A 27,345-nucleotide genomic window follows, 5' to 3' on the forward strand; every position below is an offset into this window, starting at 1 on the left:
GGAGAGATTTCACATCGAAACGTGGATTTCAGTCTTATCCTGAGGTCACAGAATAGCCAGCGTCACCTAGCCCACTTTGATGAACCGTGGCATCGTGCTGAGGACGCCTCTGCAGCCCCCTTTGCTTGCCCTTTTGCACCCCTTATTTTGCGAGATTCACTCCTGGTCCTCTTTTCTCCCTGGCTTCTGTAGGCACTTGTGTTTAAGAGCCTTCTGAGGTTGCAAAGTGAGGAGTTCAAGAGATGCACAACTTTTTGTAAGTTTGATTTAGGGTGTTCTCAGTATCGAGCAATTTAACTGTTTTTCAGCAAATACATATCTAAATCATGAATCAGAAGCTTCCAGCCGGAATCAGCAGACTTGGTATGGTAGTTTGTTATTTAAAAATTTTTTATTAATCTAACTTGTATTGAACAGGTAGTACTTTCACATGGTTCAGAGTTTAAAAGGCAAAGGTCAGAAACTCAGCTGCCTGCAGGGAGGGGCCGGGCAGATAATAAATAAATGAAGCAGGCTGGTGGCACAGTGACCAAAGGACGATAAGGGTTAGTGGGGCCTGTGGAGAAATGCCCCTTTAGCATTAAAATTTTATTTTATTTTATTAAAGATTTTATTTATTTACTTGAAAGAGGGAGAGAGCAAGAGAGAGCACAAGCAGGGGGCGGTGAGGGAGAAGCAGGCTCCCCACTGAGTAGGGAGCCCCATGTAGGGCTCGATCCCAGGACTCTGGGATCCCGACCTGAGCCGAAGGCAGACGCTTAACCGACTGAGCCACCCAGGCGCCCCTAGGCATTACAGTCCTAAAAACTATGTGTGAATGTTGGTAAGAGCCCGAAAGTGATTGCCTGGGGATTAGGAATTGGGGATGTGGGATTGACTAGAAGGTACATGAGAGAACCTTCTGGGCTGATGGAAATGTTCTGTATCTTGCTTTGGGTGGTGGCTACATGTGTACTTTCATCAGATACACTTCATCAAATAAATTCAAGAGGCACAAATGACAAATAGCAAAGTGTCCCTCCCACCCTGTCACGTGGCCACCTAATTCCCTTTCTCGAAGGGTATCAATGACTTCTGTATCCTTCCAGAGATGAACACAAATACAAACAAAATGTGTGTGTGTGTGTGTATGTGTGCGCATGTGTACGTGCATGTGTGCCTCCCTTTACACAGACAACTTTTCCATGTTCACTGTTCTGTACCTTTCCTTTTTCATTCAATAACCATTTTAGAGATTAGACTAATATTTAAGGAGCCTCCTCATACTGTGTTCAATATGTTGCACTTCTGGAAGAAGTTTTAGAGTAATTTGAATCTGGATGTTTGAGGTCAGGAGTGCACTTTCTAGGTCCCCCAAAGCCCCACTACTCCCTCCAGCCTCCCCCTGTGCTGCTCTGTGGTGATGGGTGCTCCCTGCTGGGTCCTAGAGGCATGTATGCATTTGCTCTGCAGTCCTGACCTAAGTCCTGCTGTGCTGTGAAGGCCTCCCCAAGCGTATCTCACGGTATTTTTGGAAATTCTATTGCTCTTGCAGTCGCATTTAATTGTTCTGCTACCCCACAAATTTTCACGTTCTTTGTGGCTATTTTTTTATGTTTCTATGGCACCTAGTAAGTTACTTGGTACCTGGTAGATACTCAGTAGATAAGCATTGACCCAATGAGACTAGAGGATTTGACCTTTTCTAACGGGGAGTTGGTTGGCCTTTTGAATGGTAGTTAAGATGTCAGAGGAGTCCTACAGCTTTGTCTTTACTGTATAATGAGACCGCAGTATAGGCTCGTGGCCTCCAGAGTGGGGCAGGGGAAAAATATGAGAAGTTTAACTTATTTTTAAAAAATATCTATTTTGTATATAAAAATCGATATTAGGTTTGATAATAGGTTATGTACGGGTTGACCCTGACACCCTCATTTGCTGGGTATGACAGAGGGTTTCACATCACATACAGAGCGTAAAGTATAGGAACACTGGGGATGGGGGTGTTGGCAGTGGGTCTCTTCCATTTGCTGTCTTTCAGCGGCGTGGGGTGGATGGAGATGTGGGAATGCTCTGATAAGTGGATTTTCAAATTATATATAAACAAATTTTCCCTAGTAGACCAGGGGCTTAAACTGATTTTTTTGAGGGCGTGGAGACTTGTTGCAGAGAAGAGTTTAACAGTGCAAACAGAACCCCCGAGCCCAGGCCGCTTCTGCTCCCTGCTAGGCCCTTCAGTCTGGTCGCTGTGCGGACAGTGACAGAATCTCGGTGGTCTCCCGGGGCTGTCCACGCAAGGTACCCCAAGCTGGCTGAAAGCCACAGAAATGTACTGGCTCACTGTAGGACCTATTTCCAAGGAAGGTCATGTCCAGAGGTACTGGGGGTAAGAACCTCAACATATTTTTGGGGGGACACAATTCCACCCACAAGAGTATTTTATCAGATGTGGTAAGAAAATGGCCCATGAATATTGATACTGAATAATGTCATTTATCACATGTTTATATCATTAAAACATGGTTATGTGTGGGGCGTCAGGGTGGCTCACTTGGTTGAGCGTCCCACTCATGATCTCAGCTCAGGTCTTGATCTCAGGGTTGTGAGTTCAAGCCCTGTGTTGGGCTCCATGCTGGGCGTGGAGCCTACTTAAAAAAAAAATAAAATGTGGTTATATGTATAATTTCTAAGATTCATAGTATTAAAACAGTAGGCTTTGTATGGGGTTTTAAAAAGAAAGAAAAGCATATGAGTGGAGGTGTGCTTGGGAATTTTTTAATGGAGTGTGTGACCTGCTAGTTGGGAGACCACCACCTGGGCTGTCTGACCAATGGGGTCAGCTGCACAGGGCTGGAGGCTGGCAAACCCGTTTATAGAGTCCCATTCTGTGTCCTCCTATCAGATGGCCCTTGTGGATTCCTTAACCTCTCTAGCTTTAGTTTCTTCATTTGCAGAATGGGTTGTTGGGAAAATTAAGCGCTATAATCCCTGAAAGGTGCTTCACACAAAACTCGGCTTACAGCAGGCAGTCAAGAAATATTAGCCATCACTGTTGTTAATAAATAGGTTTTCGTTGCTTTTCACTTCATCTCGAGGAAATTGGTCAGCACAGGGGCCACAAATCACACAAGAAAACGCGACTGGATGAATCATGATTCTGTACTAACAGACTTAAAAACAGTGAGCTCGTGTAGAAGGGAGCGAGTTTACTTTTAGTCCCTCCCACTTGGTGTGAACATATCGATAAACCCAAGTGAATGTCCTACTGTGGTTTTCCTGTACCGGTTGGGAGTGGAGCTGCCAAGGGTGACTTGGGGCTGTTTACCTGTCCTCAGCAGCTGCTCTCCCCAGGCTGCCCCAGTAAAGATGCAGGCACGTCAGTGGTTCTCAGCCGGGTAGTGTCACCTGCAGAAGCATTTGTTGTGACTGTCAGTGTAGGGGGCACATTACAGACAGCCGGTGGGGTCAGGGATTCCAAACAGCTGGGGACCTCTACATGTCCCTGTGTAGGACTGCTATAAGGGATTCATTCATTCATTCATTCATTCATTCATTCATTCTTTCATACCTAAAGTTCTGTTTTAGAATATCTTTGGTCTGTGAGAGACTTTTCTTCCTGTCCCTACAGCCAAACAAAAGAAGGAGTAATTGTATCATGACAGTAGAGTGGTTTAAAATTCTCACTGAGGATGCCCTGTGTTCCTTTTTTAAATGGTGTCAGTAATCAAGACTCTTTTTCTCTTCGAGGCCACTGATTCCTCTAGAGAAATCAACCAAGGCTTACATACAAGCAGAGAAAAAAAAATTGTTTTAGAGAACAAATTATAACCAGTGTTTAAAAGCAGAGAATAAAAAGCCCCACTCAGTAAATGTAACAATGAATATAATATGTTATTTGGTTTCATATTCTTGTGTTAAACCAGTTGAGGAAAGGGAGAAGACAAGAGGCAGAGGAGAACACAAGCACTGGGGAGAAGCTGGTGAAGGATGGGGAGAGATGGGGGAGGACAAGGGGGAGGGAGGTTAGTAAGAGATGGGGGGAACTAGCTTACAAAATGTGCTTTGCCAAGATTGTTGTTGATCCAGACTGTAGATACCTTTCAAAATTGCCACTCACATAAAAAAATTATAATCTTATTTAAAAATTGATTCATCTTAAAGGTTGATTTTAATATGTCCAGAAGAAACCATTTAATAATCTGGTTTTAAGGTGGAGATGGTCAGAAATTAATCACAGTCTTTGGGCCAGATGGCACATGTGAGTTCATGCTTTAAATTTGAACTGTACTTTTAAATACGTAAAATGAACAGATGAAGTTCAAACGTAGAAAACCAAAAAGTCTCATCAGTCTCAAGAGCAAGGTAACCGCTTCTGTGGACCAGGACTGCGGATAGTTAGCAGGGCCAAGGTCAGCTGCTGCCTGCTGGAGGGGCTTGACTTAGCAAAAGCAACTGAGCGCTAACACAGCAGATGCTCTCAGTTCGGAGGGAGCGCCCAGACAGCAGCCGTCAGCATACGGGAAGGAGGAGATTACCACCTTCCTTTTGAGAAGCTCTGCGAACTGGCTGGAAGGACAAGGATGGGAGTCGTAGGGGTGGTGCTAACAACACACTGGGTTCCTGGGTCCCATCCTCTTGGAGAGTGTGGGGAAAGGCCTAGAAATCCATATTTTTAAAAGATCTTCAGGAGATTCTGAGAGCAGGACCACTGAGAGCAACACTGCGGGGATAGGAAAGTCAGCTTTAGGATAGCAAGCTTACCGAAGTTACGTTGGCATAAGGATATTTCACTTGTACCCAGGAGCTTTTCATATTTGGGCCCCTGAATTGATTGCTTTAAGAATGATTGTAAAATGCACATGACCTAAAATTGCCGTTTTAATTATTGTAAAGTGTGCAATTCGTGGCGTTAGGCATATTCACAGTGTTGTGCAACCATCACCCCCACCCCCACCCTCGGCAGCCACTAATCTGCTTTCTGTTTCTCTGGGTTTGCTGATTCTAGATATTTCATGCAAATGGAATCATACAATATGTGTTTTTGTGTGTGTGTCTGGCTGCTTTCACTTAGCATAATGTTTTCAAGGTTCATCTGTGTCGGAGAATGTAGGAGTACTTCATTCGTTTTTATGGCTGAATAATATTGCATTGTATGAAGGTACCACGTTTTGTCTCTTCATTCGTTGACGGATATTTGGGTCGTTTGCACCTATAGGCTGTAGTTAATAGTGCTGCCGTGAACGTTCCTGTACAAGTTTTTGTTTAAACACCCGTCCCCGGGTCTTTTGGGTATATGCTTCGGAGTGGAATTACTGGGTGCTCTGGTAATTCTGCGTTTAACTTGTTGAGCACCTGCAAAGCTGTTTTCCACAGCCGATCAGCAGCAGTGCACGAGGATTCCAGTTGTTCCACACTCTTCCCAACACTTGTTTGTTTTTTTTTTTTTTCTTTTTAAATTGGTCTCTCCTAAGGGGTGTGAATTGGTATCTCATTGTGGTGTCTCTAATGACTAATGACATTGAACTTCATGTGCTTTTTGGCAATTGTATTGCTTTTAAGTTCAAATGTGTTCAGATGGGTGTTGTTTGTGTCATGCAGGGAAGTCCTTTTGTATGTTGTCACTGAAGCTGCAGACAGACCAGGGTCCTAGTCCCGACTCTCTTGTCGGGCTTGGGGCAAGCTAGAACTCGCCGCGCCTGCCTTCCAGTCGCTGGAGGGCTGACCGGACCTTCCCTACCTTGCCTTCCCTACCGGCAGGGCTCTGCGAGAGCGGAGGGGTATGTGTAAAGCCTCTAGGAACAGAGAGAGCATTTTGTCATCATCGTTTTCACAGATGAGATCTCTTCTTCTGTCCCTGCTTCTTTCTTGTGGGGCTGACTGCAGTCCTCAGTGATTGAAGAGAGACCACCCGGAGTGACACGTTTTAGTTGCCCGTCCACGGTGTGAGGCCCCAGAGAGCCATGTCTGAGTTGCTGGGGATAGCAGATCCTTTGGTCCTTTGTATTCCTGCTTGAGTTTTCCTGCTTCGGGCCCCACCTCCCGTTTCCCCGTGCAGGTAAGGCAGTGAAGGCATTATGGGCACAGTGCCCAGGAAAGCTCATCCCTGGGAAAGTTCCCAGCCCTTTCACAGATGCCATCTTTGGGCCTCCCGCGGGGCTAAGCATCCTTAACCAAGTATGAGGTCTTCCCATGGCATTAGTCCTATGCCGTCCCGATGCGGAGCTGACCTAGAAGCTCATCTCATGCCCCTATGCATATAGGGTCTGAGATGTTATCCTTACTGTGTCGTTCGTTTTTTACATATTGCGTAATGCACCCCAAGTTGATAGGCCTGTGTTGGGATGCCATGAGTATAGTTTTCAAATTGGGAAGTCGTTTTTTGATATATAAAATTCTCGTTTGTTGTGTAATTATAAAGACTTTTGTGCATAGCTATTCAAGAATGATCATCCGGAGCTGTCCCTTGAAAACTCTTGGGTGCAATTTACGATCCGTCCCCCCAGAGAGGCGGTGTGGTGCTGCGGCGAGAGCAGGGGGTGGCGGAGGGATCACCTGGCGCGGAGGGCTGGTGGTTGTGCACACAAGCCTGTAGGCTCCCTTGACCTTAAATGCACCGTTTTTTCTTTATTGTGGTGAGATACACAGAACATAAAATTTACCATTTTAATAATTTGTAAGTATACAGCTCAGTGACATCCGTTGCAACATTTTAAACATTTCCTTACTGGTGGGGTTCAGCTTCCTTCCTCATCCTCCCTGGAGTTCACACCTGATGGGAGGGATCCCCACCTCCTCCCCCACCGCTTGGGCCAGGCAGGCTTGTTCTGTGAGCTGCGGGCTCCCTGCCCCAGGGGAAATGCAGGCTGGCCTGGGAGGCTTGGCTATTAATAGAGGCTTTCTCAGGGTCATTAACGATTCGGCAGAAGGTATTAACTAGTCTCCAGTTGGGGATTCTTATGTTCTCAGAGGCATTATACTGTTTGTTAACTTATCTGAGTATGGGACAGGGAAGAAAAAGATTCAGGCTCTTTTTTGCTGTTTTCTCAAAACCCTAGTTAAGGGGTTTGGGAAAAAGTGAAATTGACCATCATGTTTTAAGGTTATTTTAGTACTTCATTCATCTCTCCTTTGGGAAGGGACTAAAATAAATGTACTGCTTTGGAGATATTCTGACATTTTATTTTCTTCTCCTTTCCTCCTTCATAATTCTCATAATTTCCAAGATTTCCTTTATTTTTTATTCACTATCTTTTAGGAACTTTGAACTTAAGAGACAGTCAGACAGGCATAAGGCTTTATTCTATTATGCGCAGTTAGTAATTTATCTGTAATCTTTCTAAAGAACAGTACAGAAATGAACATCTTTGTATTGAATTAATCAGGTGACTTAGGAAATGTTCTCAAACACACACAAATATGTTATTATGTAATCATGTTATTGTTTCAGATACAAAATAATTATTATTCTTTCTGTGAGTATATCTCAGAAGTGTTAGGAATATCTTTTAATTAACGCAGGCTTAACTAACTTCCAGCCTCCCTAATGAAATAATGGATGTAAGCAATAATCATCCTGTTTAATCATTATGTAAAAAGTTGATGAAGAGTCTTATCATGGGTAGAGCAGACTGTCACCACCTAAAACCCCTGATCAATTTTAGCGTCACTCAACATGGGACAGCCAGTCACTACCAAATGTGTTGCCATGAGAATACAAAAGACCACCTAGATAATATTCTTGCTAAACATGTCAATCCTGAATCTAATGAAGACTCTAGGTGTAATGACCAGTTTGTAGAAAATTTGGGGGTTAGAAGAACATGTTAAATGACACCATGAGAATATAGTTAGCCAGATACGGAATATGGGCTGGCTATGGGGACAAATGACCTTTTTCTTTCACAAGTAAATTGTTAGAGCTTAAAACAATAAAGAAGGAGGAGGAAACTCTTAACAGCGTAAAAGAGACTTAGGAGACACATCACCGAAAGCATTGTGTGTACCTGGTTTGGATCCTGATTTGCAAAAGGCAACTGTACAAAAATATTTGGAGGTCATCAAGGAGAACTAAGTATGGAATGCATAATTAGATGATATTAGGAATTATTTTTAATTTTGTTGGCTGTGATAATGACTGCGGTTATGATTTTTTAAAAGTCTTTATCAGAGATACCGGAGTATTTATTGGTGAAATGAATAATATGTGAGATTTGCTTTACTCTTGTTAAAAAAAAAAGAGAGTGGGGGATAGAGGAAGTGAACATGGCCAGAAGTTGGTGTTGAAGGCTGGTGATGGGTTCTAGTCTTTCCGTTTTTGTGTATGTCTGAAAATTTCATAATAAAAAGTTTAAAATGCTGAAATCGGTTTAGTGGTGGCATTTAGACTCTTTAAAATAGCAAAAACAAATATAGAACTCTGTACGCTGGTAAAGCCTCAATTTTGGAAAATTGCCTTTTGGCTTATCTACATATTTGGTCTGGTTAGTTTCTTGGCAAATTAGTATTTACATTAACTTCATGTTATTCCTCATCCCAGAGTCCCATGGAGCCCTCAAATAAACTAAGAGAAGTCATAATTATAGATACTTAGAGAGTTAATGCTATGGATAATTGCTAATCAGTAGGCTCTTCATACCAATAAGCAGGCAGAAGAGGGGGTTTGGGAAAGATTGTCAGTGAATGGAAATAAATTAAGTAAGGATGAGAATAATTTGTGTGCTTGACTGAATTGGATTGTAGAAGGGTATGTAAATAGCACTGTGTCTGGTATGATTGCTAAAGGTCGCCCTTTCTGATTGCTGCAGAATACTGGGTTCTTTTGCCGCCCCTTAAATGAACTAGAGTTAAGGGAGTTGAACTTTTTTTCTCTCTCTCTTCCTTGATGGGGTCATTTGACTTCAATCATCATCTTTCCGCAGATAATCACCAAATCTGTCTCCCCAACCCCAGTGGCTCTTTTGAGCGCTAGAATCACATTTCTGCCCACCTGGGGTTGGCTTCCTGCCTGCTACACCAGCCTTGTCCCCAGCCAGGCTCCCCTCGCTGGCCCTGTGCCGTGCACACCAGCTGTATTCGCATCTCTCAACATCTTTCCTGCCTCTGGCTTTTGCACGCACCAGCCCCTCTGCCTGGAGCACTCTTCCACTCTCTTTTACTCTTGGCTTCTGGTCTTCTAGATGTTGGCTCAGACACAACTTCTCAGAGTCCATTTTCCTGACCTTCGCCCATCATCCTGGGTTTCCACCCTCTTCCTTGTTTCCTTAGCAGTCTTCTGAGTTTGTAACTACTGTCTCCTCTCCTCCACGGTAAAGTCCCTGAGCAAGGAGGGGGCCTTTCTGTCTTGGTAGAGTTCTGAGCAAGGAGGTATAAGGACTCAAACTCTTAAGTACTGGTGATGGGGATGAAGGGATCTGAGAGTTCACAGCAAGACCCTGACGTGAGAATGAGTGTCAGCGGGCATGGAGGGATGGTCGGGGGCTTCTTAGGGACATATACTTAGGAGGAGCTGTGTGTAGTGGGCAGTCGAATCTGTGACTCCGAATCACCTTGGGCTTCTTTTCTCTCTTGGCCCGTCCATCCCTCCAGCTGCCGAGGTTTACATGTGCGCATGTCTCTGACTTGTGGCTTCTTTTCCATCCCTGTGTGGTCGCGCTCCGCTTAGCACTCGCCCCATCGGCTGTGTACCTGTGCGTGGGATCCCTCACTGTCTCCTGCTTCTTGCCAGGTTGCTCTTTCTGCGGTGTAACTGCTCAAAAGGCCCCTTGGCTCAAAATACCCAATGGCTCCCCCATTGTCTACTGACGTTCTCACATTCCTCAGCCAACCTTTCTGGTATTCTCTGCAACCGGTTGGAGCCACTACTGTTTGTTACGCAAACACATCCCACATTGTCCAGACATGGAGCCTTTGTCTCTGCTGCTGCTTCCAGCCGGAATGGCTCCTCTCTGTCTTTTAAGCCTCCTGCTCCCCTGATATAATAGAGAAGCTTAATTTAGAGCTGAATTAAGGAATTGAGCCTGTAGCATAAGCTCTGTACTGTTTGTTGGAATTAGACCCACCCAGCGAGGCAGTGATGTCTCCTGGTCACTTAGCTGTGGGCTTGTGCATTTGTGTGGACACGGATGGCTGCTGGCTCCTGTGTTTGGGAGGGAAAGTCTCTTCGTGCTGAGTCATGGGATGTCGTGTGCCAGTCCAGCCCCGAGTGTAACCAGAGACAGAAGATTATCTTGAAGCTGACGGTGTCCTTTTCCCTGTTGTTATGGGACTGTGTTTTGAATTAAATTATTTCAGAAACAGATGGCTGACTGAGAATTTTTTGCCTTTGTTCTTAGTGAGTTGAAAGTTTAGTTTGGTTGGTTTTGGTTGCTTGAAGTGCTGACAGTCTTGCCTCGCAGGTTGGTAAAAGAGAATTGCATTTTATTTAGGAAAGAAGAGAGCAAAGCAAACCAGCATCTTCCAATAAATACTCTGTACCATGCTTTGAATTAAACCAATATTTCAATATCTTTGTCTGCTCAAGTGAGAAAATCATGCAAAGAAATAGAGTCCCTAATTCCCAACACAAAGCCGATAGAGTAGCCCCCCCTTATCCATGAGGCATACGTTCCAAGACCCGTTTCCACGGATGCCTGAAATTGTAGCTAGTACTGAACCCTATATATACTGTGTTTTTTCTTCTGCATACATACCTGTGATAAAGTTTAATTTAAAAATTAGCCTCGTAAGAGATTAACAACAATAACTAGCAATGCAATAGAACAATTATAACAATATATTGTAATAAAAGTTATGTGAATCTTCTTTCTCTCAAAGTATCTTATTGTACTGTACTCAGCCTTCTTGTGTTGCTCTGAGATGACGAAATGCCTACGTGACAAGGTGAAGTGAGGTGAATGACGTAGGCGCTGTGATGGTCTCTGTTGAACTTCTGAGCTTACGTCAGAAGGAGGATCATTTGCTTCTGGACTGCAGCTAACAGAAATTGTGGAGTGAAAGTACGGATAAGGGGCTTGGGGGACTAGCGTACGGATGTTTTAGCTGTAATGGTATGGATTTTTAAAAAAGGTTTATGGTACCATTATTCAGTGTTGTGTGTAGTTGGTTTCTGAAGTTACTCATTAGTTCTCTCCACGTTTTAGTGAAGTCACTAATTGCTATGTGTCCCCATCTTTAGAGGAGGAAATGGAAGGTGTGGCTGATTACCAGGGATTTCTCCAGGGGACCTGAACAAGTTTGAGATAGAACAGGGCCCATTTCTTTGTGGAATGTTCTGGAGCTTTTGGCCCTCTTGTCTTCCTCTGTGGCTGGGATTGTATTCTACTGGTTCTGAAGAGCTGTGCTTTTTATCAGCTGAAACTGAAGCCCCCTCCACTCCTGACGTAGTGGCCATTTGTCATTTTGGGAGGCTACCCTTTCCCTTTTAGGGAAATCTTTCATTGTGTGAGGGTCAGAGGACTGAAGGGTTGATGAGGCAATGTGGCATGCGTCTTCAGCATGACCAGTGGGATCCTCCCAGATGGACTTTGAGTTTTGAGGATGTTTTGCCACGAAGCAGAGCAATCGCGGGTCTATTGACAGCTGTGCCAGCAGAGACCCGACTTGGTGTCATCAGCAGACACTCTCGGCAGTGGGCTTCTCTGCTGCCCAGTTGCACTTGGCTCTTGTCTGTGTTCTGAAACTGAGCCGCCGTGTCCATTCTGTGGACCGTCTGGTATCCTTCCATTGAATTCCCCTCCTGCTCATGTGGTCAGAGCTGTTGCCACTGCAAACAACAGAGAACCCTGACTGAGAAAACCTACAGCAGAAGCCGAGGCTCCTATTTCAAGCCTATACATAGAAAGTCAGCACTCGAATGCTCATTTTTCAGGTAGTGATTTTCAGGAACTCTCTATCTTACTAGCCCAAGAGGGAACTGAGACCCAGGAATGTGACCTGAGTTACTCAAAGTTGGCAGTTGATTAACTGTGGTAGATCAGGGTAAGGCCCAAGGCCCACAGGCTCTTTTTTTCTGGTAATCCCTACCCCATCCTAGCGCCTCTTGTTTGAGTCAGGAATGAAAGCTGCCTCTTAGCCTCGTGGGCCGTGACAACAGGATGCCACAGACTGTGTGGCTTAAACAACAGACATTTATTTTCTCATGGTTCTGGAGTTTGGAAGTTCAAGATCAAGGTGCCAGCAGGGCTGGTTTTGGGGGAGGCCTCTTTCTGCTTACAGATGGTGCTGTCTTGCTGTGTTCTTATGTGGCCTTTTCTCCATGACAGTGTACCGAGAGTGAGCGAGCTCTGGTGTCTCTCCCTCTTCTCAGAAGGATGCCAGTTTTGTTGAATAAGGACCACACCCCTATGACCTCGTTTAACCACATCTACCTCTGCAAAGACCCCATCTCCAAATATAGCCTTATTAGGGATTAGATCTTCAACATAGGAATTTTTTTGGGGGGGCCACAATTAAGCCCATACCAGATGTGAAATACAGAAATATGGACATTTTAAAAAAAGATTTTATTTATTCATTTGAGAGAGAGAGACAGAGAGAGCACAAGCAGAGGGAGAGGCAGAGGGAGAAGCAGACTCCCTGCTGAGCTGGGAGGCTGACGTGGGGCTCAATCACAGGACTCCAAGATCATGACCTGAGCTGAAGGCAGACACTCAGTCATCTGAGCCCCCCAGGAGCCCCTACAAATATGGACATTTTAATGTTGTCCGTGACTTAATAAAAGCTGAGCAACGAAAGATGTCAAAGGAAGATGATTTCTTCTTCTTCTTCTTCTTCTTCTTCTTCTTCTTCTCCTTCTCCTTCTCCTTCTCCTTCTCCTTCTCCTTCTCCTCCTCTTAGGGAGAGAGAGTGAGCGGGTTGAGGGTGCAGAGGGAGAGGGAGACAGAGGATCTTAAGCGCAGAGCCCGACATGGGGCTTGATCTCATGACCCTGAGATCACCCTGAGATCATAACCTGAGCCAAAATCAAGAGGCAGACGCTTAACCTACTGAGCTACCCACATACCCCCAAAGGAAGATCTCTAAAAGAAGTCTTACATGGCGTTGAGATCTTCAAGTATGGGGACTGCGCAGTCAGGTACTTAACATTCACCCTGAGAGCTCATCAGTGATTGTTCTGTGGGTGAGTCCCGTATCCAACTGTAGCCTAAAATGCTGATTTGGGAACAGCAGCTTTTCCTCACACGGGACATGAAACTACCTTCTGGTTTTGGACTGTAGCTCCAAAACTGTGTTATTCATGTCTGTAGGCAGCCCTGCTCCCCACTCTGTGTCTATTTCACACATTCTCCACTGTCCTGGTACACTCTGCCCTAGGCTACCTCTGACCAAAATTCCCTCCTCTTCTCACCAGCATGTCTGTACAACTGACCAATCTCTGCTGTCCCCCTCTCAGTCCTCTAATTGAGGATCAAAGGCCACTTCCCTCCTGGATGTCATTTCTTCTTCCTTCTCAGCCACCAGGGTTCCTCACTTATCCACTGCATCTTCCACCTTTTCCTCTTTTCTGGATTGTTCCATTGACATTGCTCTAGTCCAGTACATTCCAAACAAAGGTCCCCGCACTTGCATTAGAATTACCCATGGCATTGGTTCAAAATGTAAATTCCAAAACAACAAGAACAGCAGCAAATACAACACATCCCAATTCCTATGCCCCATGCTTAGTTTTCTGAATGAGAACACGTGTTTAGTTTTTATTTTAATACGCAGAGTTCCCATATACCCTTTAATCAGCTTCCCCTAATATTAAGATCTTGTATAATCACAGTAGAGTGATCAAAGCTAAGACGTTAACCGTGGTACAATACTGTTAACTAGACTACAGACTTTATAGGATATCACCAGTTTTCCCACTTCTTCTGTTCTGGAACCCAATCCAGAATTCCATATTGCATCTGGTCATCATCACTCCTTCATCTACTCTAGTCTGTGACAGTTCCTTACTCTTTCCTTGTCATTATGACCTTGAGATCTTTGAAGTATCAGGTCTTCTGTAGAATATCCTTGGGCTTGTCTGACATTTTCTCTTGATTAGATTGGCATTTTGCATTGTTAGAAGCCTGCATCTTTAATGAGCTCCTGGGTGAGTCTTAACCTATTGTCTGAGAAACAACTTCCCCTAGACCCTTCTGGTTACCATCTTGTCCTGATGGTCCCCTTGAGCCCCTGCCCTACACAGCTAAGTCTCCCAAGAAAGTTCCGGCACATAATCCCCATTTCCTCACCTGTCATTCACTCTTCAACCCACGGCAACCTGGCTCTGCTACCACATGGCCAGGGACCTGTTGTCATCTCAAGAAGGTGTCCCCAGCTTTCCTTTTCTTGATCTCTCTGGGTCATTCAGCACAGGTGACCCCTTCCTGACTCCTAAACAACTTTTCTGTTTGCTTGTCAGCTCACATTCCTGGTTCCCCCTGCTTCTCAGATTTCTCCTTACTTTTGCAGGTTTATCTCCAGGCTCATATATCTGTTTGCAAACTTGGTATCTCCATGTGGATTTCTGTTAAAAAAAAAAAAAAATCTCAGGCTAGTGCTCTCAGATTTTAATGGGTGCATAAATCACCTGGAATCTTGTTGAAAGCAGTTTCTGACCCAGTAATGTCTTCATGGGCCAAAGAGGCTGCATTTCTGAAACACCCCCGGTGATGCTGATGGTCTACAGGCCACACTGACTGGCAGAGTTCTGGAAAGACCATTCTAATGTAAGCCACCATCATTTCAAGCTTCGACTGCTGTGAGCACATAACCAGTCTCTCCACATCTCCTCTTGCCCCCTGTTCACCTGCTCTCCATGCTGCTGCAGGAGGGAATTTTAAAACCATTCTTCTGGTCATGTCATTCTCATGTTTCTAAATGCCTTTGATGGCTTCCCATTGTGTTTATGAAATAGTTATCCTCAACATCATGGCTTCCAAGACTTGTGTGTTCTGATGCCCTACCTCCCTCTGACTCCGTCTTGGGGAACTTGATCTTTCCTTCCTTCTTTCCCAGACACACTCGTCTTCTCTGTGTTCTTCAGTGGGCTTCTTTACCAGTTCCTCCTCCATCTGTCCCACCCCACTGGACCTTGTACAGATCCCATATCCTCTGCCCAGATGGCACTGTGCAATGAGCTGGCCTGCAAAGTTTTGTCTTCCATCCAAGATGAGATAAGGAATGTAGACCAGAGCATGAATTGACCCCTTCTGGAGCATGCTTTCTGGTCCAGCTGACGTTTACATTTTTGTATCACGACCTAGTCTCTAAAGAAACCATACATTGAGTTACATGCTGGCTCAAGCACCTTTTCTCATCACAGGCCAGTGATGAAAAGTGCAACCACTTTGAGTAACATTAGTCTGGGAGACGTTCATACTACATGCACGCACACATACACACACATGCGCACACAGACTTTGCACCTTCAGGTGCATGTGGCTTTAAATGAGAAAGGCAAAACCTTAAAACTTTTAGAAGACAATATAAGACCATCGTTATGCCTTTTGATGTAGGGAAGGATTTCTTAAACCTCTGTGTTAAGACCAGTGCATGTGAAACTCAGACAATAACAGAAATGATTGATGAATTTGACCATATTAAAATTGAGAACTATTGTTCTTCAAGAGGCCACATAAAGAGAATCAGACAACAAGCTGCAAAACTGGGAGAAGTTATAACTGACATTGGATTAGTGTCCAGAATATATCAAGAATGCCTTTAAATCAGAAAGAGGAAGACAGAAAACCCGATAGCAAAATGGGCGTAGAATTGAAAAGACACCAGAAGAGGCAACATGAATGGCTAACTGATATGGAAAAGGTGCTCTGTCTATTATAATCAGGGAAATGCAAATTAAAACCTAAAAACTCTAAGGTTTCACACCAGCCAGATTAGTAAAAATGTAAATGTCTAGGAGTCTTTAAGTATTGGTGAGAATTTGTGCAATCAAGAGTGGGAGTGTAAGTTGATTCAACTGCTTTGAAAGATTACTTGGCATCATTGGTAAAGTTCAGATGAACATCTCCTCTGACCCAGCAGTTCTTTTTTTTTTTTTTTTTTTTTTTTAAAGATTTCATTTATTTAAGAGAGGATGATCAGGGGGAGAAGCAGAGGGGGGGAGAAAAGGAGAAGCAGACTCCATGCTGAGCAGGGAGCCTCACACGGGGCTGCATCCCAGGACCCTGAAATCATGACCTGAGCTGAAGTCAGATGCTTAACCGACTGAGCCACCCAGGTGCCCCCTAACCCAGCAGTTCTATTCTTGTGTATGCACACACACACACACACACACACACACACAGGCACACGTGCACATGCATTCTTAAACACAGGTGCACACAAACGTATACACATACATACATCCGTGTGCACACACGTACTCACATGAATATCTATATTTTATATATACATTTGTGTACCAAAAGATGAGTCAGAAAGTTCATATCAGAAATGTTTGGGGTGCGGGGGTGACTTAGTTAAGTGTCTGACTCTTGATCTCAGCTCGGGTCTTGATCTTAAGAGTCGTAGGTAACTTCAAGCCCCACTTTGAGCTCCACACACTGGGCGCGCAGCCCACTTAAAAAAAAAAAAAGAGGGGCGCCTGGGTGGCTCAGTCGGTTAAGCGTCTGCCTTCAGCTCAGGTCATGATCCTGGTGTCCTGGGATTGAGCCCTGCTTCGAGCCCTGCATCTGGCTCCCCGCTCAGTGGGTAGTCTCCTTCTCCTACTCACTCTCCCTCTGCTCCTCCCCCCTGTTTATGCGCTCTCTCTCTCGCTGTCTCTCTCTCAAATAAATAAAAATAAAATCTTAAAAAAAGGAATGTTTGTAATAACAAAATTGATAGTAGTCCAACTGTTCATTAACATCGATAAATAAATTTTAGTATATTCACCATGGAATTCATGTTAAAGTGAGAATAATTACATGCAAAAAATACACTTGGATGAATCTAAAAAAATATGGAGTGAAAAATAAGTTGCAGCAGAATACATGCAATATAATTCCATTTTGATAAAGTTTGAAAACACATCAAGCTGGAGAGTATGTACACTATAGGATACATACGTGTGGTAAGACTAGAAGGAAAAGCAAGGCTGTGAGAAAGGCATAGTTCAAGAGTGATTCTCTCAGTGGAAGGGAAGGGGAGGAAAGGTCCCCAGGGGATGCCAGAGGAAAGGGCAATCCTTTTTCTTAAACTGGGTGATGGGAACTCAAGTGTTCTTTGTATTATTGTCTATGTACCTTGCAAGTGTGTTTTTATAAATAGTATTTCTTATCTACTTGATAATTTGATAATAAAACCAGTACCAATGGGAGGAGAGAATACTCTAGTAGAAGGTATTAGTATATAGTTGGGTTTGGAAAAAGAAAGGGAACGAAGATACTGTTTTCTAAACCAGGGAGAAAAATGGGAAGGGGGGAGGATGATATTTGTTTCAAAGATGTACTTATTTATCTGAGAGAGAGAGAGCACGTGCAGGGGGAGGGGCAGAAGGAGAGGAAGAGGAAGAGAATCCCAAGCAGACTCCCCCCACCCCAAGCGCAGAGCTGGATGCCGGGCTTGATCCCCCAACCATCCGACGATCATGACCTGAACCAAAATCAAGAGTCGGAGGCCCAACCGACTGAGCCACCCAGGCGGCCCCCAGAGAATGATTTTAATAACGGCACTAAAATCTTCTTCAGGATAACCCGAGAACTGCAAGAAGAATAAAAGTTGCCAAAGATTGACCGAATTGGGTAGTGGTTTAACTATCCGCTTTTCTTTTTAAACTCTTAGAAACCCTAAAGGGCTTTTGTTTTGTAGTAGACTTAATATCCACGCAGAGTTGAGATGACTCATTATGTTTTGAAAATTCCACAACTGAACAAAGAAGCAAAAGTAATGGTTCTATTTGGATTAAAGCTCTTTAGAGGTTTTTGCCACTGGGTTTCCCAGGCTAGCCCTCCGAGGATGTGTTGTTTTCCCAGCACCCAGGCCTGCACCTGTGAGCTGTCCCCGGTGGATGGTGGGGCCTCATGGCTCCCAAGGCAGGCCTCAGCATGGGCTTCAGTAGCACAAAATAATAGTATATGCTTTCCGCTCCTTTGCAATGTAATATAACTTGGCATGTTTTCTAACGTAATTTCTTCACTAGCAATTAAATGGACTGATTTGACTAAACGTGCTGTGGTGTGTGAGAAGCCTTTAGTCATGGAGAATTTATGAACCTGCCTTCCTAAGGCTGCCTAGGGCCCGGGTGCTATTTTAAGCAAGTCAGCTTAAACTCTTTGAGCCTCCTTTGCAATGGGATGGGATCGACTAAGGACTTAAAGGAGGCATTCAGGTCGGGAAGTCCACGAGTCCATGATTGACTACTGTATTGGGGGACGATTTCTAGATAGAACAATATAAATAAAAAGAAGAAAACAAAAAAAAAATTATCTTGCTTGAGTAAGACCACAAGTTCCTAGAGACAGTTAGGCACTCCCTCGTGGATTTCTAAAAAGTTCTTAAAAAGCTTTATAATAAAGATTTTTGAAAGCTTTTGTTTTTTCAGAGAGCCGTTTTAGGTTCGCTGAACAGCGAAATTGAGTGGGAGGTGTAATTTCCTATATGTCCTCTACCCCCACACATGCATAACCTCCCCCACCATCAACATCCCCCAGCGAGTGGTGTGTTTGTTACAAACCGTGAATCTATGTTGACAAATCATTTGTCACTCAAAGTCCATAGTTTACCTTAGGGTTCATTCTTGCTGTTATATGTTCTGTGGGTTTGCCTTGTGAATTTTTAAGCCCCGTGTTTCAGCACAGCAGTAGGACAGTCCCTGCTCTGTTAGGTGCAGCGTGGCAAGATCCGAGCCCAGGTCGAGGTACAGGTAGGCACCCAGTAAGTCTGTGTTTTGCGGTCTCCATGGGAGAAAGCGCCTTAACACAAGCTGTTCAGTGTGGCTGCAGACGTGGCATTGCCCGAGAGCGACACAGAAACTCAGCGCCCACCCCACCCCTGCTTGGACAGCGCCTGCATTTTAACAAGACACCCCCGCCCCCTTCGCGTGCACAGAGTCTGAGGAGCACGGGTGTCACCCCAGCCCCCTGCCTTTTTCTCTGTCGGCACAGAGACAGCCTTTCACTCTGGTGAACTAATGCTTTAGAGCTTGAAAATTGATCTCCAGGGCTTGAAATTAGAGTCTATGAAGGCTTTCCTGCTGGGAGAGACTCACTTGGGCTTTCTAACCTCTTCCTGAATTAACTACAGAAGGAATTCCCGTGGCATCTCAGCTGCTATCTCTTCAGAGCTGGTTTCTCTCTCCTAGGGCTTGGCCAAAAAAGGAGGAAAAAAGAAAACAACAACAAAAAACAACAAACCACATCACAGCTTGGCGTACCTCACATTTCTTAATGGGAAGTGTTTGTTCCTGTTTTTTACTGTCTGGAGAATTTTTCATCTTTTTGACCACTTTGCCTTCCCTGTTCCATGTCCTTTGTAAACAGAGTTGATTGAATTCTAACTTGCATCAGATACTTGGGCTCATAAATTAGCCAAAAAGTGTTGCTTTTCTTTGCTGTTTTATCTCTTGTAGTCTTCCAGTGCATTTTCAAATATGTTTCTGATTTATTTTAAAAGAGATCATGCTCTCTATTCAGATCTTATATTTCAAAATAAATTAGATCATAGCAGAGTTTTAAAGCACACATAAAATGATTTGTCCTTAGAAAAACTTTAAAATCTATATGTTACATAGATGGACAGAATGTTGATTTGATCACTTTTATTACTATAAATAGATGTATAACTGTTTACCCTTTACTGTGGAAAAGAACAGCTGCAACTTACTTTACCATGGTTGTGAGAAGCATCGTGATTACTTTTTTGCCCATGCTTGGAATGTGATGGGTAAATAGTAAAAGTACACAGACAAGAAATCCTAGAGCTAGGTTGTAAAGAAGACAACAAATGCCTAATAATATTGAAATCTCGAAGAAACACTTTCCTTCTTTTATTGTTTATTTTTAAAAGTCACATTACATAAAACGGAGTGTGACCCTTTTAAGTAAGCAGCTTATATCTGGTGTAAATTTGTGACTTTCAAATGCTAATGGAACAAGTTAGAAATCTTTTGTTGAAATAAATATTTGACTAAATATCCTGTACTAATTTTAGTGTATACACACAAAATCTATTCACAGAATTTTATCTTAATCTTGATTTCCATTTCTGCTAATGAGTCAAAAATGCCTCTGGATGCCATCTTTCAGCTTCTGTGGGATCGTAGTAGGCTATTCTAATTCTGTATTCTGTTTTTTAACCTCACGAATCATGTAGTAGTAGTACTGTTCATTTATACCATCAGTGTTTGTTTAGATTTAGCCATATCTTTATCATTTATTTATCCTGTTCTTTCTTCTCAGATCTTCCTTCTGGGATAATTACCTTTCCTTTTGAAGTATATCCTTGTTTAGAGAGGCTTCTCTACTGAAGGTCTTCTGTTGGTATAACCACTTTTTGTTTATCAGAAAATGTCCCTATTTTAACAAATAGTATTATTGGTTATTCAAATCTAAGATGTCAGATATTTTCTCTTAGCACTTTGAAGATTTTATTTCATTGTCACTTGGCTCCTAGTTCTCTAGGGAAGTAGTTATCTGATGGTGTTATTGCCAGTCCTTTCCTCTGACTCATTTATAGTTTCTCTCTGTCTTTGATGTTCTGTGGTATCATCATCTGTGTAGATATGAGTATTTATTTATTTAGTTATTTAGTTAGTTAGTTAGAGGCGGGGCAGAGGGAGAAGGAGAGAGAGAATCCCAAGCAGGCTCCACACCCACTGTGGAGCCCGATGTGGGGCTCCATCTCACAACCCTGAGATCATAACCTGAGCTGAAATCAAGAGTCGGACACTTAACTGACCAGGTGTCCCTAGATATGTTTTTAAAAAATTTCACCTGGCTTGGGATTTCTTCATTTTCCTGAATTGAAGGATTTGTGTCTCTAACTAATTTTGGACAATTTTTAGCACTGTTTCTTTGAATATTGTCTCTCCCAGCTCCCTCTATTATTTCTTTCAAAAACTTGTATCAAATGTATGTTGGACTGTCTCATTCTATCTTTCATACTTTTTTTTTTTTTAAGTAGACTCCACACCCAGTGCAGAGCCCAATGTGGGGCTTGAACTCACAATCCTGAGATCAAGGCCTGAGCTGAGATCAAGGGTTGGATGCTTAACTGACTGAGCCACCCAGGCGCCCCGTATCTTCCAAACTTCTTAACTTCTTTTTTTAATATTTCTCATCTTTCTGTTTCTCTGTACTCCATTCTGTGTAATTTTCAGATCTATCTTCCAGTTCACTGACTCTCTCTTTAGCTGTGTCTAAATTGCTATTTATTGTTTATTATATATTGCATATTGAGTTTCAATATTTTAACTATTATATATTTTTAAAAGTTTTTAAATTTAGGGACACCTGGATGGCTCAGTCAGTTAAGCATGTGCCTTTGGCTCAGGTCATGATCCTGGGGTCCTGGGATCCAGCCCCTCATTGAGTTCCCTCCTCAGCGGGAAGCTTGCTTCTCCCTCTCCCTCTGCCCCTCCCCCTGCTTATGCTCTCTGGCTCTCTCTGTCAAATAAATAAATAAAATCTTTTAAAAAAATGCAAGTTTTAAAATTTATTTAAGTAATCTCTACACCCAACATGGGACTTGAACTCATGACCCTGAGATCAAGAGTTGCACGCTCCTCCAACTGAGCCAGCTAGGTGACTCTTTATTTTTTCATTTCTAAATATTCTTTTAATCCTTTTTCAAGTCTTTCTGGCCATTTTTATATAGTCTCTTGTTCCTTACTCATGTTTCCAGTCTCCCCTTTATTATTTTAAGTGGATTAAACACACATTAAAAAATGTAGCTCACATTACAATATCTAAAGTCCTTACAGATCTGATACTATTTGTGTGGGCTTCTCTTCACTTTTTTCATAGTACCTTACTTCCTTATGTGTTTTGTAATCTTTAATTTTGCACTCATAATTAGTGGAACTCTAGCTGCAGGACGATTTTGATGCCTGGTTTGTGAGTGTGTTCTTCTGGAGATGATTTATGTTAACCTCTGATAGGCACTGGAGGCCTGGTCCACCTTAAATTATGATTCTAAACGTACAGTTTTTAGGACCACACAAGCAGTATAGATTCCAAAGTTGGGAATGCTTTTTATAAAATATCTGCACAAAGTCCAAGTTGAGACAGACACTTTTTCTTACTGTTCTCTGAGAGGTGGGTATTTTTCTTCCTGATTTACTCTTTCCTTGTGAGTATGGCCCTTCTCAGGTCTACATTTTTTTGGAGATGGTCTTCAGTTGGGTTCTTTACCTGTTCAGACCCAATACTCGTCCCTTAGTTCCCTGTAGCCCAACCATTAGGCTAACTGGTGCAGTGTCCCTCTATCCAAAGACTGCAGTGCTTGACGACCTTCCTAGTCCATCTCCTGCTTTGCTCCTGTGTTCAGCACATGTCCCTTTTTGTCTTGCAGGCTCATCCAGTCATGTAAAATGATGTTTTTGAACAGTTATTAAGCATAATTAAGTGTTATGATGTGGGAAGACTTCAAGATCTCCAGTCTGTCATGTCACCAGGAGTAGAACAGAAATAATTTACTTTGAAAAAACAAAAAAAGTGAATTCAAGATGATCTCTGTAGTATTTCACACACTCATGTTCTGATAGACTGTTTGGATAAGCAAGAGGAGGGTATTATTATGGGTCATGATAGTTGCTCAGTCCCCAGACTGTGCTGCAGTAGACAGTACCCTGTACTCTGGATCTTCATTAGGGGTTTGGGCCATTACATGTCCTGCCTCTGTATACACTGTATTTGAATTACAGGTGGAGACACCTCAACCACTTCCATGATAATGACAGCTGTCACAAGGATAAAGAATATGAAAGTTTTGAAAGGATGATAGAATGCTTTTGGCATATATCAGAACTTGGTCCTCATCATTCATTCCTTTAGTCATTCATTCATTTAACAGATATTTATTGAGCTCTCACTGTGTGTCATTCACTGGGCTAGGCACCGGGAAAGCACATCAACAAGTCCTTGTCCTTAAGAAAGTCACAGTGTGATGAGCAGAGAGTTCATTTCAGTGAAACATGATAGGGGATATGACAGGTGGAAGCCTCAGGAGAGGCACGAACTCAACTTTAGAGTACTGAGGACGGAGGTGGTATCTGTGTGGCATCTGTAGGACCAGTAGGAGTGATCCAAGTGGAGAGCCAGGGAAGGGCATCCCAGGCAGAGGGAGAAGAATGTGCAGAGTTGCTAAGCCAGAGGGGGTTTGAATTTGGGAACTGCAGGTAGCTCCTTTGGCCAGAGCGTAGTCAGGAGGGCGTGAGAGTAGAGCAGGGAATAATGAGAGCTGAGCCTGGAGGTAGTCTGGGGCCTCAGTGTGGGCAGCCCTAAACTAGGATCTTTTGAACTTTTACCTGTGTAGTGAGTGATGCTGTCAGACTTGTCATGTTCATTTCTCTTGAGAGCCGGCTCTTGTGGAAGGGAAGGAATGTGGGCTTGGGAATCAAGGCAGGCTTATATTGAGATTCCAGCTCTACCTGTCTGGGTGATCATGTAATTGATGTAGTTACTTTCTCTGAACTCTCTTTCTTGTGTGATAAATGAGACAGAATGGACTAGACAACCTCCTAGGACCTCCTCCATTTCTGGTGTTCTGTGGTGTCATTTGAAAGTGAGAGAAAAAATGTCAATGTGTGCTTACACACAAGCTTCAGTAAAGGTGGAAGCTCATGGTTATGAATATTTGCAGATATTACCCTAACTGTAATTCTGGCAATTTCTGGCTCCCAATTAGCTGTTTAACTTCTAAATGTGTGTTGTGCATATTCACAGTGAGTGGATATTTGTTGAACGAGTCCGTTTTTATATCTGAAACAAAGTGTTGGCAGTATGACTTTGATTGCCTTGCAACTAACCCAGCTTTTACTTCCCTTGTAGATGAGCTCTTTCTGGAACAGCAAAACCTCTCTTTATCCTCTGTGGAGCTCATGATGAAGAAAAGCACCGTGCACAGCACTGCACATGTGGCCTTAACAGAAACTGCCCCAGGGTCCCAGCAAAGCAGTTCTCTCTACGTCATATCATCTCCATCCACCACTATTTTTGATACAATCTTTTTTAACCAAGGAACACTGACTCAAAGTATAGCAGATCACAGCATCTTGGTGGCAAATTATGTGTCAATGATGAGCAATGCGGTGGTCAGAGATGACGATGAAATGGATAACTTTTTGCCAGAAGTTCCCTGGACCACTTCGCGCGTGGTTTCTCCGGTTCGGTATCTCCCGGTCAGCCCGCCAGTGCTGACTCGATCTTCACCCATTATTTCTTTACAAGACGAACAGATGACATCAGCCTGGCAACACACAATGCAACAACCAACAGCGTATACTGAATCCCCCAGTCATTTCAGTGCTTTTCGGTCAGCTTTTCCCACATCGGAGGGCATACTTCCAACTCCTAGTAGGAACTTGGTGCTTTATCCTACTGACGCTTACGGGCACTCAGCAAGCAGGACTTTGCTGGAGATCATGGCGTCCAGCATGGAGGAGGCAGAAACCCTTCTTTCTAGCTCTCTGTCTGCAGAGCCTGGGCTCTTAGGCAGTGGCGTGACTCAGCAGCCTTTTCCCTCCTGGGCGGAGGTCCCACCCCCTCCAGAGGATGTTCTGGCCACGGGCACGGACAGATACCCTGACGCGACCATGGCTCTGAGTCACAGTCTAGAAGGAACCATCCTTCCAAGGACAGACCCTGCTGCCGCTCTGGCACAGACAGCCGTCGCCTGTAGCAGCAGCAGCAGCAGCAGCAGCAGCAGCAGCAGCAGCAGCACAGATGGGGCTCTGTTCTCATCTTCTCTTGCGCCTGTGTCCTTTTCTCCTCAGTCAGCTGATGTTTCTTACAACCCTTTTCTTCCCAGCGACTCCGGTGAGACGTCGGAGCTGCCGAGCGACGCGGTGGTCGTCCCGAGTCTCGTGGACGACGCGCGGCTCCTGAGCCCGCTGTCGTCGCTCAGACCGTACACGTGGTGCGTGTCCTGCCGCGTGGCGTCGCCTTGGCTCCTCGCGTCCGCCAGCCTCCCGGAGAAGGAAGAGGGGGGCTCAGGGGACAGCCCCGAGACCCCGTCGGTGACCACACCGGAAGCCAGCCGCGCCTCTCTGCTCAGCTGCGGAGTGGCGGACTTCTCTGAATTCGAGGAAGAGCCCCAGGAATTCAGTACTCTTTCCCCCTCACGGCCGGTGGTTCCACTCTCTTCTCCCTCCGTGGGCGTCTCAGAAACAAGCACCGGTGGCTTAGCCGACGGGGGTGTGAGGAGTGTTGGGGCCACACAAGGGCATCCTGCCCCCGGCCACGTCTCTGCGCCAGTGTCCCCTGACTCTGCTCCCTTCGGCTTCTCCTCTGTCCCCGAAACGCCTGGAACGCCCTCCAGCGGGGCCGCCATGTTTCCCTGGGTCGTCAGCAGTGTGCTCCCCGACTCCTCTTTCCCGCGCACCGCAAACCAGGACGCCCCGCCGCCCGAGCGCGGAGCCCCGCGGCCTTCTCCGTCTCACGCTCCGGGTCCGGCCGTACAGCCTTCGGGTCCGGCCGTACAGCCTTCGCCTCTGCTTGACCCGGAACCCGGCAGCTTTTCGGAACGTGCAACTGGCTGGGTTTTGGAGTCCACGTCCAGTGTTTTCTCCACGCCGCCCCTGGAGCTCAGCGGCTTGGTCGCCTCCTCTTCGGAAGCGCTTGCTCCTCCGTCTCTGGGGCTAGCGAGGGACGCGGCCGCCTTCCCTTCTCAGGCGTTCCCTACCGCGGGTGAGACACTTGCATTGTCCCACGCGCTCCCGGCGCCGTCCGCTCCGCTCTCCGTTCCCAATTCCACAAACTCCGAATTTCCGCAGCTCTGGCCCAGTTCAGACCTTTTAAGGACATTCACGTTGCTTCCTGGCTACTCTGAAACGTCGCTGTTCTCAAGCTTCCCTTCGGATTCTCTCAAGTTCTCCGAAGCAGCAACAGTTTCCCCGACAGGTCCTGAAGCTCCTTTTACCTCAGCCCTCACTGAAACTACCTCCTATTTTGAGTTGTCACTCATTGCCCCTGAATCTGCGGTCACCACCCTGGTGCCCTCCAGTTCTGAGCCCGCCCTTGCCATTGTGACTCTTGGGACTCACTCACCATCCCCTTTGACTGCTTTTCATACGACACCCATTTTAGCAGAATCTTCTTTCTTTCCAACCCCAACACCTGCCAGTGACGAGGTCAGTGTTACGGAGGGTCACACACCTGTCTTACCCTCTTTCTCCGGAGTCATTCCCAGCACCACACCCCTGGTCACTGATGTGTACCTGTCGTCAGCATCCTCATTTGTTTCAGAGGCGATCCCCTCACCTCTTCCTACAGAGCCGATATTTGTGGGGCCATCATTCACACCCACAGATTTACCAGTGAACACCTCCGCGGAACCGAACGCACCCAACACCAGTGCTGCCCCTGATCATACTGTTGACAGCACCCCGAACAGCAGAACTGTGAGTCAGAATCCCCCTGAGAACAGTTCGGCGAGACCCCCGCCATCCCTTCATCCCGTGCCCACCTCCACTTCTGAAGCCACGGTTGCTACTCCAGCACTGGTCACCGCCAAGCCGCCATATGTGTGTGATATTACAGTTCCTGATGCCTATTTGATCACAACCGGTAAGGCCCTGCTTCAAGTCACCTCTCGGTTGGGGTGATCTTTCTAAGGTGCTTGTATGAAATGCCTCTGTGATGTTCGAGCACTGTGGGAAAGAGTGTGGGCTTCAGTGGGGTAGTCACCCTCCTTTGCCTTTCTCCTGTGAGTTCTCTGGACAGTTAATTAGTCTCTTTACCTCTTGGTTTCCTTGGATGATCATGGCATCTACATCTCTGGGTTATTGTAAAGATTTAAATGCATCACTGAGCATTAAGTACTTAACCCAGTGCTTGGTATATAAGAAACACCCACAAAATGCTACATGTTAGTAGTGGCAATAAGAGAAATGAAAGATTTAAATGGAGGCTTAGGAGCGTTTGCTAGGATCTTTGTCTTTGGAACTCATAACCTGGTGGATGCGTAGATGGCACGGTTAAAACAAAAACCTTCGTGTTTAGCTCAAGCAGGTAGTTGTGCAAATGTGTAAGAGCAGCTGCTAATAATTTCTTACTAATTTCTTATTCTTTTCTTTGAAAGGAGGGAGTACTTTGCTCCTACATGTTCCTGTAAATGTCACTTAGATCCTGAGAACCCGAGAAAGAAACAGGGAGCGGCTAAATGTCTGATCTCAGTTATAAACTTTGATCTCCACCGCGGTCCACAGCCCGAGTGACTGGCTGACAAGCAGCAGCT

General features: G+C 44.7%; 1 protein-coding gene across 3 annotated transcripts in view; it reads left to right on the forward strand.

Moving 5' to 3' along the window:
* Positions 1-27,345, forward strand: part of KIAA1549 (KIAA1549 ortholog) — a 134,580-nt gene that overhangs the window by 25,429 nt on the left and 81,806 nt on the right. For all 3 annotated transcript variants that reach the window (XR_015723806.1, XM_045793690.2, XM_087860797.1), the window contains exon 2: positions 23,940-26,675. Coding sequence is in view for 2 of the 3 variants with exons in the window: in XM_045793690.2 (XP_045649646.2) it covers positions 23,940-26,675 (2,736 nt within the window). In the remaining variant the exon portion in view is untranslated. The remainder of the gene's footprint in view (positions 1-23,939; positions 26,676-27,345) is intronic.

The sequence above is a fragment of the Ursus americanus genome, chromosome 3 (genome assembly GCF_024610735.1).
Source record: "Ursus americanus isolate L20-20 chromosome 3, mUrsAme1.1.p, whole genome shotgun sequence".
NCBI classification, from domain to species: Eukaryota; Metazoa; Chordata; class Mammalia; order Carnivora; family Ursidae; genus Ursus; species Ursus americanus.